This window comes from Zalophus californianus, chromosome 5, assembly GCF_009762305.2.
Source record: "Zalophus californianus isolate mZalCal1 chromosome 5, mZalCal1.pri.v2, whole genome shotgun sequence".
Taxonomy (NCBI): domain Eukaryota; kingdom Metazoa; phylum Chordata; class Mammalia; order Carnivora; family Otariidae; genus Zalophus; species Zalophus californianus.
Window position 1 is genome coordinate 94,811,706 of NC_045599.1, and position 14,913 is coordinate 94,826,618.

Consider the following 14,913-nt stretch of genomic DNA (forward strand, 5'->3'; position numbering starts at 1 on the left):
TTTTGTTGCTGTTGTTTTGGTAATAAGTATGCATTATTTTTGTAATGAGTAAAAATAACAGTAAAAAAAATTTGGAGAAAAAAATATGAGATTCTGAGAAAAATTGACAAGGGAGTTTTTTGCTCCAGGCTAATGTCCTCCAACCGCCCCCCCCTCCCCCCCCCCGCTTCGTGATATAGTCAAATAAATATCTTTTAAATGCCTACAAGGAAGCAGGTATCATGCATCTTGGTATTTTTCTCCCTTTGAAATTGGGCTGGCCAATGGTCTAACTACAGGCTTCATAAACCCTGGACTTGGGCCTCATGTGCCCACCTTCAACAAACGTAGATGCAATTCACCAGCTGTCCGCAAGGTGGGTTAAGGAAAGTGTGGTCTGTGGACACAGCAAAACAGTATGGCAGGCCACAGAAGTCCAAGTAGTATGGGGGGGCTGCTTACAGGAAAATGAAAGGAATTGAATCTGGAAAGATTGATAGGAATCAGAACACAGAGGGACCTAGTGTTAAGAAGATAAGTTTAAATTTTATCCTGAAGGCAGTGGGGAGCCATCGATGGATACAGAGCAGGAGAATGACACAGCAGGTCTGGGTTTTAGAAAATAAAAATCTTACCTTATGTACATCTCTTCCCGATTGTTATCTTTGTAGAAATTCTAGGTAGTGGAGGAAAAACAGTGATGAGTGTTTTTCTTTGCAGAGCGGCAGGGGTAGAGGGTAGAGTGAAGGAGATGTGAGGAAGACTGCTGTTTACTATCTGGGGACCCTGAGATGGGAGCACAAAATTTATTTTCCTGAATGTATCAAACACCCTTCTTAAGAGATTCTGCCTTGAAAGTCACTTCCCTGATCCTTAGACTGTAAAGGGACAGAGGGGGTACCTCAACCATCATATACTAGGGGCGAAGTTGAGCTATTTGCTGCACTGGGAGGGGCTGTCAAGATTGAAGCAGTCCACTTTGATGGAGTCTACAACAAAAGGCAGCCCAGCTTGATGCTGACAAGCTCAGACCTACTACTGAGATGGAGCTGGTTGGACTCAGGGTAATAGCAGTAATCAGAGTAATAGGAATAGTAATAGATCCCAAGGAGAATAATGGATCATAACCCCTATTGGTACAGCAGTATGAGGAGTTACGATGAGACTCCACAGGCAAAAACACTTAAACTTGGCAATACCTAGGAAGCCCAACTCAAGCTCAGGGGTCATTTATACTAGTAGTGGTCCTGGGCTCCACCACCAGAGATCCTAATCTCATGCATTTGTAAATGAGTCCTTACGAGTTCCGGGCCACGAAGTCATGGTCTGACCCATGAGCCATACATTGAGAAGACCCTGGTTTAACCCCATGTACCCACGTGCACCAGAGGCTCAGAGAGTGTGAGGTGATGTGTCCCAGGGTACACAGTTAGTGGGTGGCAAAGCCACACGAGACCTCAGCCCCCCTGACACCCTCTCCCTGTCCTCCTTCCTGATGCCATGTTTATGCCACACCAAAAGCTAGCAGGGTCTAATGGCTGTCTGTCCCAAACTCTCTCCCTGGTCAGAGTCTGACGGTTGAAGGTCATTTTCTTCAACGAACTTCTGTCTCTCCATAGAGAGAAAGTGCTAAACTCCTGGAAAACCCCTCTTCCTGCTCTTTACATAAATTGGGACCTGGTGGGGTTATTAGCAGTGAATTCCTTTCTGCTGTAATCAGGATTTTTAAACTCCCCTTAGCATTTCAGAAAATCAATGGCAATATCTAGGCTGTTAAGAGGGGAGTCCACTTAGGGTAAACAGGGGCCACACAAAGGAACTATAGGACAAGGTTTATGTTGCTGGAGCATTGAGCATGGCAGGGGGCACTGGTGTGATGGGTAGACCACATGGTCTTGCGGCCAGCGTCATTCATTTAAACTACTTTATGGTGGGCTGATGCGATGGTGTGAAATGCTGGGGCTGCTATTACCTGTCTTATGACCGTATGGCAGGACATATGAAGGGAGACTTTGCAGGAGTTGGCCCTTGGCAGGTCATGTGGTGTAGGGGTTAAGAGCCTGCACTTGAGATTAGCAGCTCTGATTAGCCTGGCCCATACTAATTTGCTGTAAATTCTGGTTATTAGATTTCTCCATTCCATAAGAGAAGGAAACTAATATGTAGTAAGCATTTAACCATGCCCCTGGACTGCATAACCTAAGAAATAGGTACTATTATTTTCTCTATAGCACAGATAAGCCAACTAAACCTTCAGAAAACTTCCTTGACTTGTCTATCCTATTAATTAGAACCCAGGAGCTATGTAACTCCAAAGCTCCTACTCTTAACCACTTTCTAGTGCCACTTTCTTTCCATATGATGTGTTAAGTACTGAAGAAAACACTCATTTCCATTTCATCAATGAGGAAACTGAGCATGGAATGGTGAAGTTATTGGCCTCAAGACACAGAGCTAAGCTAGCATGTGGCAGAGCAGGGATTTGATCCCACTTTTGTCTGGTTTGCGAAGCCGTTAGCACTACTTCCCTATCAAAAGCACAGTGAAACCCCAGACCGGGCAATGCCCCCCAGGACTCTGGTCTGATGGGACCTTGGGGCAAGGTGGCCAACCCCACACACCAGCAGATTCACGGTGCAGCTCATGCGGTTGTCTTTGCTCTCATCCGTCATCACACCCCGGTAATCGAGCAGCTTCTCCAGGAGGCCTTTCACCAGGTTCACAAAGTTTTCCACCGACTTGAAAATAGTCGGGTGCTCTGCAGCACACTCCATCAGGCTGTGGGCAGAGATGGGAGGGCGGTGAGCTCATGGCCGGTGTGTTGGTGGGGGAGGGGAGCAGATAAACCAGTGAATCCAAGCTCCTCTGGTTCATGTGTTGGCTCATTTTGTTCATTTATTCAATCACGTATTCATTTATATACTTATTTGGCCATACAGTTTAACAAGTATTTAATTTTTTGTCCACCATCAGAATGGGAAAAAAAAAATGTCCAGTGTGGGCAATGGTGTGGAGAAATGGTCACTTGTACACACCCACATTGGAAGTAAATCAGTACAACATTTTGAGTAGCAATTTTCACAGTATCTATCAAAATTGTAAATGTACATACCCTCCGACCCAACCATTCTACTTCAGGGAATCGATGTGACAGAAATATTCCCAGAAGCATGCAAAGATTTATAATAGTTACAAATTGTGTCTGCAGTGAAATAGTTGAAACCATCTTAAATGTCCATCAATCGGCAAATGGTTAATAAAGTATATTCACAAAATGTAGTTCTATGAAGACATTAAAAAGTATGAGAACTCAATATGCTTTAACATAAAAAGCTCTATAAAATATACAGATCAGTGAGAAAAGTAAGCCTCAGAACAATATTTATTTTTTATTTAACCAACTGACATAGAACCTACCATGTCCCAGGCATTATTCCAAATGTCTCACAAATGGTAACTCATTTAAACTCCCATCTTTGTCTTACAAGATGGGATGCCTGCAGATGGGGAAACTAAGACACAGTGAGGCCAACTAACTTGTCCAAGGTCACACAGTTGTTAAATATCAGCATTCTGGCTCTAGCGTTTGTAAGTAGAGGTGCATGTCTGCATCATGTATCTCTGTGTGCTTATAAATGTGCCAAATATGGTCAGGAAGGATAAACACCAAACTCTTAATGGTGGTTGCTTCTGACAAGGGGTCTAGGTGGGAGAATAGAGAAGGAAGTATTCATTTTTAAAATTTAAATGTGCATATGTTATTTGAAAAATTTACATTTGTTGTAATATTAGTATTCTAAATTTAAAAAATCAAAAATAAAATATGTGACATTCCTTAAGCATCTATTAGTTGTTAGGTCCTATGATAGGCACTGTGTGGGGTGGGGATGGGGAGAAAGATAAAATAAGAAATATAAAAAAATTCATGTCTACTTTCAAGAGGCCCACAGGCTAGGCAAGGGGAGACAGATGGATTAAAATACTACTTTATAGTAATCACTTATTCTGCACCAGACACTGTACTAATCACTTTTTCTTTTTCTTTTTTTCTAGTCACTTTTTTTCTTAAGAAATCATCACGATAAGTCTGACTGGTAAAAGTTATTCCCCTCATTTTATAGATGAAGGAATCAAGGCTCAGAGAGGTTAAATGACCTTCCCAAATCACTCTGGTGGTAAGGGGTGACCTTGGGAATCAAGCCAAATACTTCCCTATTTTCCCACAGAGAAATACTGTGGCATGTTCTCAGGCATCTTGAGTAGACAAGAATTACCCAGGCTACTGTTCGTTTCTGGCTACTTTCCCCATGGCGGCTTAGGTCCCAAGAGCTCCTAAGAGGGAAAGGTGAGAAAGGCAAGGACTTTGGAGGGTCATTTCCTCCCAGAAGCCAAGCCAGGCTGCAAGGAGGCGACATCTCAAACTGTGGCTGTGATCAGACAAATCCATCTTCTCCGTGGGAGAAGCACCTGTTCTCTGGCTCTCAATGAAAGATGCAAATTGTCCTGTGATTTAGGCCTGTCTGGCTCAGTCACAGCTGTGCCTGACTCCTTCTGGGACAGTCACTTCCAGCCCTGTTTCCCAAGCTAATGACAATGTGACAAAGCTTTGTCCAGTGTTTGGAGTGTGATTCCTCACAGCCTCCCAGGCAGCTCAGACCCAGAAGGTATCTCACGGCCTGAGTGTAGCCAGACTAGTGGTTCTCAGTCCCAACTGCATGTCAGAATCAGCAGGGGAGCATTTTATAAAGCTCAATGCCCACCCTAAAATCAATGACTTTGTATCTCTGGGAGTGGGAGCCAGGTAGCAGTATTTTATTTTTTTAAAGTTCTCTAGGTGATTCCAATATGCAGCCAACATTAAGAACAACTTGTTTAGTCCAGGGCTTTGCAAAGTTTGACGTGCATGGGAATAACGTGGGGATTAATAGATTCTGTTAATAGATTCTGGTTTAGTAGATCTGGGCTAGGGCCTGAGATTCTGCATTTCTAAAAAGCTCCTGGATGATGCTAGTGTTATTGGTCCTTTGCAAAGCATGGGTTCAGAAGAACACAGTCTTGGCTTTCTCAGTTTCACTATTCTTTAGGCATAGGGTAAGAAGGCTGCTCATATGGTGAGATGGATTGGCAGATTGTTTGGAAATTACCCAGCTGTTCACCATCCACCATCCATCCATCCACTCAACAGATATTGTTCTAGGAACTAGGGATTCAGAAATCATTAAGACACTGACTTCTAGGAAATCACAGTGTAGCAGGGGAAGCAGATACAGAAATAAAAACTAACCATAGTATATAATACTACCATTTATTGAGTACTTCCTGTGTTCCAGATGCTGTGCAAACCCATTTTATTGGTTATCTTGTTCAATACTTACAAAATTTCCTTGAGTTGGGCATTATTAACATCATCAATTTATAGAGGAGGCATGAGGCCCACGGGTCCTGCCAAGGTCACCCAGCTGTTCCTCTCCTTTGAATCCACAATAGAGGACAAGTACAATGAAAAGGGGTCCTGGGAATCTCCAGGTGATGCAGATAATTCTTCACTCAATGGAAGGAGAGGTGGCAGAGCCCTTGCCAACCACTCCAGGTCTAAGCTCCTGCCTTGAGGGGCCTGGAGGGAGTTCACAGAGCCTTGAAATTGATTTGCATTCAGTGTGGGAGGCCTTCAGAGGGAGGAGCCCAGGCTCACTCTCTGTCAGTGCTGATGGAACTGGGTTTTCACTCATTCCTTTAAAAATGATGTATGCAGTACTACATATGACAGGTCCTCTTTCAGGTACTGAACTGGCTTGGGTGGGATCTTGGCCCTAGAACACATTCTCTGTCCCCTTCAGCTTTCCAGCTCCCTAGCCACTTCTAGAAAAATTCTCAGGCAGATGGCATACAGCAGAATAGCACGTCTAATTACTCCATTCAATGTGGGACCTTCACATTAAGACAGTTATGGACAAATGGGAGTGGGCTCTGAGGACAGTTCTGGGGGTAAGGAGGAGTGGGATGTTCTGTAAGGTTGTATAGCTTGTGTACTGCACAAGAGCCCATAAAGGCTGAAATTCAGCCCCACTCCATGCCCTAAGCCTTGTGCCTTAATGCAGGGCTATAGCTGCCCCAGGGAGGGAAGCCCTGCTCTATTCACAGAGGCACCATCATATTCCTAAGCCGTGTACCCACAGGACTGTGTTTGCCCAGAGCAGGTCCTACACACCAGTGGAAGCCCTGAATGACGGGCTGAGAAGAAGGTCTGGAGGAATTGAGGATGACTAGCCTGGAGGAGATATGCCAGGTAGGTTCATGGTTTCAAATAACCACATCAGTATCTACCTGGAGAATAACAATAATAATAATAGCTAATATTTCCAGAGTACTTACTAGTTATCAGAAATTGTGCTAAGTACTTTACATGACTTCTCTTGCATAATCTCAATGAAAACTCTAAGAGCCGGATAGTATTTTTATCCCCAATTTGCAGATAAGGAAACTTGAGGCTCAGAAAGTTCAAAGGAAGAAGCAAGGACCTGGCCCCTGGACATTCTAATAGGACCTTGACTCCTCTGGTTGGGTTTGATTAGTTTTGTAGAAATCATTCACACCTCTATCTCAGGAGCAAAAATAATGAGCTACTTTTGATTTCCTCAACCTCTAAGGATTCCTTTTATAAATAATCACTCAGGAAGGATTAGAAAATCCTGTTGATCATTTGAAGACTGCCACAGAGCCCCATCCGCTTATAAAAATGGAAATTGCCAGCACTGTAAATGGTTTCACTTATGGTCATTATTTAGATTTTCCTTTTAGGAACTTTAAAATAAACATTGACTCAGGCAAAATGTCACTTTTTACCCTGGACAGTCAGTGTCGACACCCACCCGAGGGGCAGACAGTGGGTTTCTCCTTCCGGCTGAGCCACCTTTGCAATCCATGTGTTTAGTGAGGGCTGTGCACAGTGACAGAAGGGGGACAGGGCCCGCCGAGACAGTACTGCTGGGAATCTGCTCGGCCTAAGGAGCAGGGCAAGGAGGGTCACTGTGAGGGTTAAAGCAAGGCCTTTAGTCTTGCTTTTGTTATTAAAGTTGCAATATTCAAAAAGGATTGGGAAAAGAATCCAAAATCAGAGTTATATCAGAGAATCATACAAATCAGAGAATATACAACTAGGAAGAAATGAGCCACAGTCCTAAACCTTGGAGGAAGTCGTTCTGGGGGAAAGAGGACAACTGACATGGAGACAGGAACTGGGAATCAGGTGTCTGAACAAAGTAATTTACTAAGCTTTTACCTGCTGTGTGCCAGATGCTTTATAGTTACTCAGTCTTTAAAATAACCACAGGCTTATTCTTCCCATTTTATAGATGGAGATACTGAGGCTAAAGATGTGATTGGCCCAGAGTTATAGAGATGCTAGGTGTTAGGATCAGGGTTAAAACCCAATGTCTTTCTCCAAATATATACAATTGGTCAATATGCACATGAAAAAAATGCTTAACATCATTAGCCATCAAGGAAACGCCAATCAAAATGACAATATCACTTTCACAGCCACTAGGATGGCTCTAATTAGTAAGAGAGATATTAATAAGTGTTGGGTCGAATGTGGAAAAACTGGAACTCTCATACACAGCTGGTAGGAATGTGAGTGGTCCAGTACTTTGGAAAACAGTCTCATGGTTCCTCAAAAGGCCAGAGTTTACCAAATGACCCAGCAATTCCACTCCTAGGTTTATACCCAAGAGAACTGTAAGCGTATGTCCACACAAAAGTTTACACACAAATGTTCATAGCGTCACCATTCTTTTTTTTTTTTTTTTTTTTAAAGATTTTATTTATTCATTTGCGAGAGAGACAGAGAGAACACAAGCAGGGGGAGAGGGAGAAGCAGACTCCCCGCTGAGCAGGGAGCCCGATGCGGGACTCGATCCCAGGACCCTGGGATCACGACCTGAGCCGAAGGCAGACGCTTAACCGTCTGAGCCACCCAGGCGCCCCGCGTCACCATTCTTAATAGTGAAAAAGTAAAAACAGCCGAAATGTCCATTAATAGGTAAGTGAATAAACAAAATGGGGTGTCTAAACAGTGAAATATCAGTTAGCCACAAAAACGAATTAAGTGCTGACACCTGCTACAACATAGATGACCCTTGGAAATACGCACCAAGGACTATATATTGATTCCATTTATATGAAATGTGCAGAATAGACAAATCCACAGGGACAGAATGTAGGGGTGATGATGGCTAAAAGACATGGGGTTTCTTTTGGGAGGGAACAAAACTGTTCTACAACTGATTGTGGTTATGATTGTATAGCTCTGCAAATACATTAAAAGCCATTGAATTGTACACATTTAGTGGGCTGTATAGTGTATAAATTATATCTCAATAAGATGTTAAATCAGTGTCCTGACTCCCAGTTCAGTGCTGACCACTGTGTACTGCCTCACTCAGGCCTGTGCCCCACAGTCAGGCAGAGCTGGTTCGGGTCCCAGCTTGTCCACCCAACCAGCTTGTTCTAGTTTCCTCAGACAAGACCCTCCCATGAGCCTCAGGGGCCAGCTCTGTGACCCGGGGATCAGAGAGTAAATGCAGCTAAACGAGGCAGTGCGCAGAGAGCATTTGGCATGGCATCCATGTGCTTCATGCGCTCCCTATATGTTGGTCATGATCAACATCTGTCTAAGATTAAAAGAGAAAAAAGGAAAAACTAGCAAGAATTATTCCACAGCAAAGAGGTAACGAAAGTGAACATTTTGGTGGATTGTTTTCCTCTTCCTAACACAGCAAAGTTTCTTTTTATCTGTCCCATTCCATCAATATCAAAGAAACAGCCACTCTAGGGAGAGATATTTGAGGTTTCTTTTAAAAGTGGAGTTTCTTCAATACCAGGAGCCACCAGATGGATCTCTAGGGGGAGGAGAGAGCCTCCGAAGGCCCTGGAGTTCTGAGTCCTCCAGCCTCCAGCCCACCCCCCGGCTCCTCCCGCTCACGGGGCGCTGAACTTACATTGACTCCAGCAGCTGCATGTATTGCTCATCTCCTCGGCCTCCTTCCACCTCATGGTCCAGCTTGAGGATGATTTCATTTTCAAACTGAGGAAATACGACATGGAAATCAATAATAACAATGTTAGGAGGCTGAATGTTGAAATTAGTCAATTTGTTATTTTAACCAAAGCTTTAGGGAGCACCTATCATTTCTAAGGGTCAGTACCAGGAAGGGGGAGTGCACACGGAACAGGATGTTATGCTTGCCTTTGGGGAGTTCTGCAGAGCACAGGGAAGAAAAGTAGATGGTAAGCACTGGAGAGAGAAGGAAGGAGGGAGTGGGAAGGGTGAGTGAAGGGGAAAGGGCATTTCGAGCAGAGGGCACAGTGTGTGCAAAGACATGGAGGTATGTGACAGAGCCCTGCATCTTCAGGGAATGGCATGGTGTCATGGACAGCTATCATTTCTGTCGGTCTGGCATACCTTTCTCCCTACTTTGGTGATCACACTGGTCGTGGTCCCAGTCTCCGGGATGCAGGTGAGCTGACCATGCCTTCCTAGCGCCAGGTACGGGCACGTGACCCAGGCCTAGCTCTTAATCAGTATCTTTCATCATCTAGACACTAAGATTAATAAAGGCTCAGGAACTCTTAGCAAGGAGTCTGTCTGCTCCACATGAAGATGGAAGGCTGTAAGCCTGAGGCTGCTGGAGATGACCACAATGAAAGAGTGTGCCTGGGAACGACACCAATACGGAGAAAAGCGGAAAGGGGGAGATGGAGAAACACTGAGCCCCTGAGCCCATCCATACTTGAAGCTGCCATTATTTGTATGAGCTGATGCCTCAGAGAATAAGGACTGGGGACAACTGTAATGGTCAGAGATCAGACTTGGTAAGTGACTTGAAAGTGAGCACATACCCACAGTCCCACCAAATCTTGTTACAGTGAAGACAGAGAGTGTTCTATTTCCCTACTTTCACCATCTAGAAGCATCTCACCCACTTCAGTTCATGGTTTTTTCAATATTTTAAAGGGCCATACTGGGTCCCTTTTCATGGCTGTAATGTAAAAACGGTTTGTACTGTTTTAATAACATGCCCTGATGAGTCCATCCACATCATGCAGTGCACTTCTCAATTTTCCCATTAAATAAGAAACTGGCATCTGGAGAAGGGAAGGAGGCCCTTGGCAAAGGTCACCAAGGTCAAGGCAGTCTTTGGGTGGGTACCCCTGGCTCCTCACCCAACCTTTCTATCCTCAGTCCTTAAAATATCTCCATGAGGTCTGGAGGTCATATTTACAGATGATCACTTTTTTTTTTTTTTTTTTGAAGAGAGAGAGAGAGAGCGTACACAAGCAGGGGGGAGGGGCAGAGGGAGAGGGAGAGAAAGAATCTCAAGCAGCCTCCACACCCAGCATGGAGCCTGATGTGGGGCTTGATCTCATGACCCTGATACCATGACTGAGCAGAAATTAAGAGTTGGACGCTTAACCGACAGAGCCACCCAGGTGACCCAAGGAGGATCACTGTTAAATGTGAAAGTGCATGAGGAGCAGATAGCCCTGGACTGGCTCTACTTCAGTAAGTGTCAGGTATTAATAGGGCTCGGGGAATTTAAGTGGCTTGTCTAAAGTCTCAGATGAATGGCAGAGACCTTTTGGCAGGCTCTTTTCAGTGCACAAAGGATCAAGCCCAGTCTAGTTGGTTGGAGTCTTCAGGTGATTGAAGGCAGGGGCTGGAGTCACTCTTCCCTCAGTTCACATCTGTGGTGCCATTGTTCCCTCACTTTTGTGTACTGAGGGCCAAAGGAAATGACCAGAAGCCTACACAGCACAAATGAGAAAATTTTCTATGAGTTTCTACGTTTGGGGAAGATTTATGGAAAGAGATACATAAAACCTGGAAGATGGATAGGATTGTGATAAATATGAAGAGGAAGGGAATTCTAGGTAGGAGGCATGCCTAGTAGTGAGCAAAGGGTGGAGGTAGGAATGTAGAGAAAAATAAGGAAAGCTGTTCAGCAGGAGCAGAGTTCAAGAAAGAGAGAAAGGAAAAAGATTAGAATGAAGACCTAGATGAGGGCCAATATGACAAGGGTCTGGGCTGCCAGTCTGCACTTGAATATCATGGACCTTATATGATGCATTGTACTAAGCATCTTGTAGGCATAATATCATCCAGAGTCAAGGGTTGGCGCTATGTTGATTAGAGATGTCTACTAAGCAAGCCTAGGGCACGAAGAATACAGCTGAAGGACTACAAGCATGGGCTCTGATGTTAGACTGTCTGGAAGTCTAGACGTGTCTGCTCCATTCCCTCCACCATCTTGGGAAAGCTAGTAGGTCTTTCTAATCCTGTTTCAGAGTTTATATTAGGGGTCAGCAAACATTTTCTGTAAAGGGCCAGACTGCAAACATTTTAGGCTTTGCAGGTTGGACAGTCTTTGTCACAACTACTCAGCTCTGCTGCTGTAACACAAAAGCAACCATAGATAACACATAGACAAATCAGCATGGCTGTATTCCAATAAAACTTTATTTACAAAAACAGGTAGCAGGACAGATTTGGCCTATCAATATAATAGTAGTACCTACTGCCTGGGGGTAGTTAGGAGGGCTGGAGGAGATTTTATACATAAAGCACCAGGGGAAAGCATAAACTCACATATGCATTGGGTTTACTCATCTGTTTATGATTACTGCTAATGTTATTGCTATTACTGTTGAATGTTACTGGAAAGCAGCTCTGGGGGAGAAAAAACAGCATTTTTTCTTGTCTGAGTTGTTCAATGCTAAATGTTGGCATGATTCCTCCTCATGTGATGAACTTGCCTTTAGAGCAGAGATGTGCATGGGGTAAATAAGCACTTGTCACGGGGTCACAAAAGAGCCTGCAGGGAAGGAAATTACAGGGTGCCAGGGCTTGTGCAAAGCTGGCTGATGCCATACCATGCCTGAGCCCTCCAGGGCAGGTCAGAGAGTGAGGGTTCAGTCAGGCACATCCCAGAGCAGACTGTGGCTCGTTTTGCTCCCCAGCAGGCACTGTGCTCTGGAGTGGCTATGAGCACAGCCATTGGCATCCAAGAGACTTAATTTGAGTCTTGCTTTGACTTTTTTCCCTACAATGTGACCTTGGGCAAGTTAATAAGCTTTCTGGGGCTCAATTTTCTCATCTATTACGTTGAGATTTAAAACAACACCTACTTAGAGTGGTGCTGGGAGGAGTTAATGGGAAAACACATGAAAGGCTTAGCATGGCGCTTGGCACATAGTAAGTGCTCAATAATTGTTATCAATCATCATGACATTGTTGACATTGTCATTGTCAATAGCATCATAATCTCACTTAGTCTTTACAATAGCCAAGGGGGATGGTTATCATCATTCCTATTTTATAAAGAAGGAAACTGAGGGAAAGTGGAACCTTTGTCTTGGGTTTCAAAGGATGGATGGACTTGACCAGAGTAGGCCCAAGGGCGCAGCATTTGCTCCCAAACATACACTATGCTGTGCCACTGTGCAGAGCTTCTGGCTTCTCCAAATCAATTCCATTTTCATCCACAGCTACACAACTGTATCACATTGTTGACTCCTCCCCCATCCCTGCAAGGTGGGTATTCCTTAAGGAGCAGCTGCAGGCTACTTTCACAGTAGTCAATGCTACAGAGGCCCAATACAAATCTTAAAAAGCCCTAGTCAGAGAAAAGGAAGTGAACTCTAGGAGCCCAGCCCTCCTGGGTGGGCCTCCCTCTTCTAGCACAATGACTCATGCAGGCCTCACTTTTGCATCATGCCTTCCCTGCATTGCTTCTGCGGCCTCTCCTGACCGAGAACATCTTGGCTATTTTCATTATTTGTTTGCCTAGAATCCTGGAGGAGTGTGAAATTTAGGAAACAAGAGCTCTTCTTCAAAGGTATGGTGTTAACTTTGACTTTGTATAGGAGGGGCAGAGATAGTGTGAAAGGCCAGGTTGGCAGAGAGATAGCAGGGATGGAATTGGCCTCAGTAAGTCAGACTATGGCCTCCTTTGTTAATGAAATGCTGGTTTTCTGGGGGTGGATGGAAGCAGACTTGGGGCAGCGTTGGGGAAGAGCTGGAGACAATAATGTCATGTAAGAAGGGAGCCAGGGCAGCTTCCTAATTTTCTTGGAGTTATCTTGTCCCTGCCTGCTCCAGATCATCCCCTGTAGAGCTCTGGTTTGGGAGCCTATAATGGTATTATGATATTCATTTTACAGATAAAGAAACTGGGGCTGAAAGAGGTTAAATAACTTACCCAAATTTATCCAGCCCATAAGCAGCAAACCTATCTGACTCTAAAATACAATGTCCACAATACAGTAGGTGTCCAGTATATATTTACTGAATTGATTGCTCTTTTCCACATTATGTTCTAAGCCATTTGAATCACCACCTTACTCCATGCCAAGACTCAGTTTCAGTGGGATCTGCTAAACTGATATTTCTGTCCATTAATTCATTCACCAAGCAATTACTGACCTTGTGCTATGTTCTAGCTGCTGCTCTATGTGCTGCTATCAAATCCTATTACCTCTTCCATCTCTGAGAGAGGGATTTCCTCTGGAACCTCCTGCCGGCTACAGCTCAGACCCCCAGGCTGATTGTTCCACAGTCCCGTTCTACGATCTGTATCATAGGTAACCACTCTTCTCTGTGCCCCAGGACTCCCACTCCTTCCCACCAACCTTCACCTAGAAACCCCAAAACCTCTCCCTCCACAAAGAATTGGCCTGGAAGACAGCTGGTCTACCCAGCCTCTGTGGATTACTCAAGCAATGGTCAGCTCCACTCATTACTCTACATTATGAAAGTATTCACTGGAATACTCCTCCCTGTGCCAAGGCTTTTCCTCTGAAATGCGGTAGGATGCAGGTTTGAATGCCTCCATTCATCCTGGGAACACTGACGTGGTTCCCACCACATTTATGACAGGCACTTGATAGGAGCTGGGAGTTCAGGAATGAGAGATTGGCTTCAGCTCTAAAAGAAACTCATGGTCTTGTGACAGACAGATCTATCAGTAGATTGTCATGCAATGTGGGACAAGTGATATGCCTGAGCTCCACGCAGGCAGGACAAGATGCATTTCACCCTGACCAGGCACGGCCATACCAGCCACAATGTGGCAACCCAAGGCTCCTTTTGCCGAAACTGCCCCGTCCATAGCCCCACCAAGGGAATTATGGAGTGTACCAGGGATGGGACACCCAGTCTGAGGCATAGGACAGAAACCCCTGAGATGGTCTTGGGTGAAGTGCTGTACTCATGAGGGATAAAGGTTATCAGTCAAACGCATCAGCTATCTTATTTGGGCTAGAGGAGAAGGCAGGGAAATCTGGCAATGGGGTTGCAAAAGAAACTCAGAGCAGAAAGAGAGATTGCCCCAGAGCCTTCTTTTCCCCACCCCACGCCCCCTGAAGTCCATCAGTGTCTAACCCCTTCCTGTCCTAGTTGCAGTCCTTGCACATCCTGCTTGAGCAAATCAGTCTTTTGCATCCATATGAACCATTGCCTCAGGAAGCACAAAGGGCTGTCTCAAAACGTGAGGCCTCAGCTGAAGTAGAATCTCTGAGTAGACTGGGTAGAATCTCTTCGGGTGAAGAAATCAAAGGAAAAGCCTGAGCAAAGGCAGGTCAGCAAGAGAACCACAAGATGTTGGGTACCAGGCCAGGGGCCATGGTGTGAACTGGGAGCAAGGGTCCTGCTAACCTGTACTCTTGGTTCCACTATTTCCTTTAAGAAACTCAATTTTTGGAAAGGTAAACCTGTCATCTTACAGGCACCTGGTTCTTAGCTGATAATTTTGGTATCATTCCCTAATGCTAGTTTGCAAGCAATGCCTCCTGGATTTCAGACCCCATTCCAGGGTTCACTCTGGATTTGGCCATCAGGGCTGCTTGGGGTTCATGAGGGATTGGCTTCCTTCTTTC

At 44.7% G+C, this 14,913-nt stretch overlaps 1 protein-coding gene across 1 annotated transcript in view; it reads right to left on the minus strand.

Moving 5' to 3' along the window:
• Positions 1–14,913, minus strand: part of DOCK2 (dedicator of cytokinesis 2) — a 407,160-nt gene that overhangs the window by 38,221 nt on the left and 354,026 nt on the right. The window contains exons 34-36 of the mRNA XM_027605817.2: positions 8,979–9,064; positions 2,601–2,757; positions 615–655 (exon numbers count right to left, since the gene is read on the minus strand). Of these exons, the coding sequence (XP_027461618.1) occupies positions 615–655; positions 2,601–2,757; positions 8,979–9,064 (284 nt within the window). The remainder of the gene's footprint in view (positions 1–614; positions 656–2,600; positions 2,758–8,978; positions 9,065–14,913) is intronic.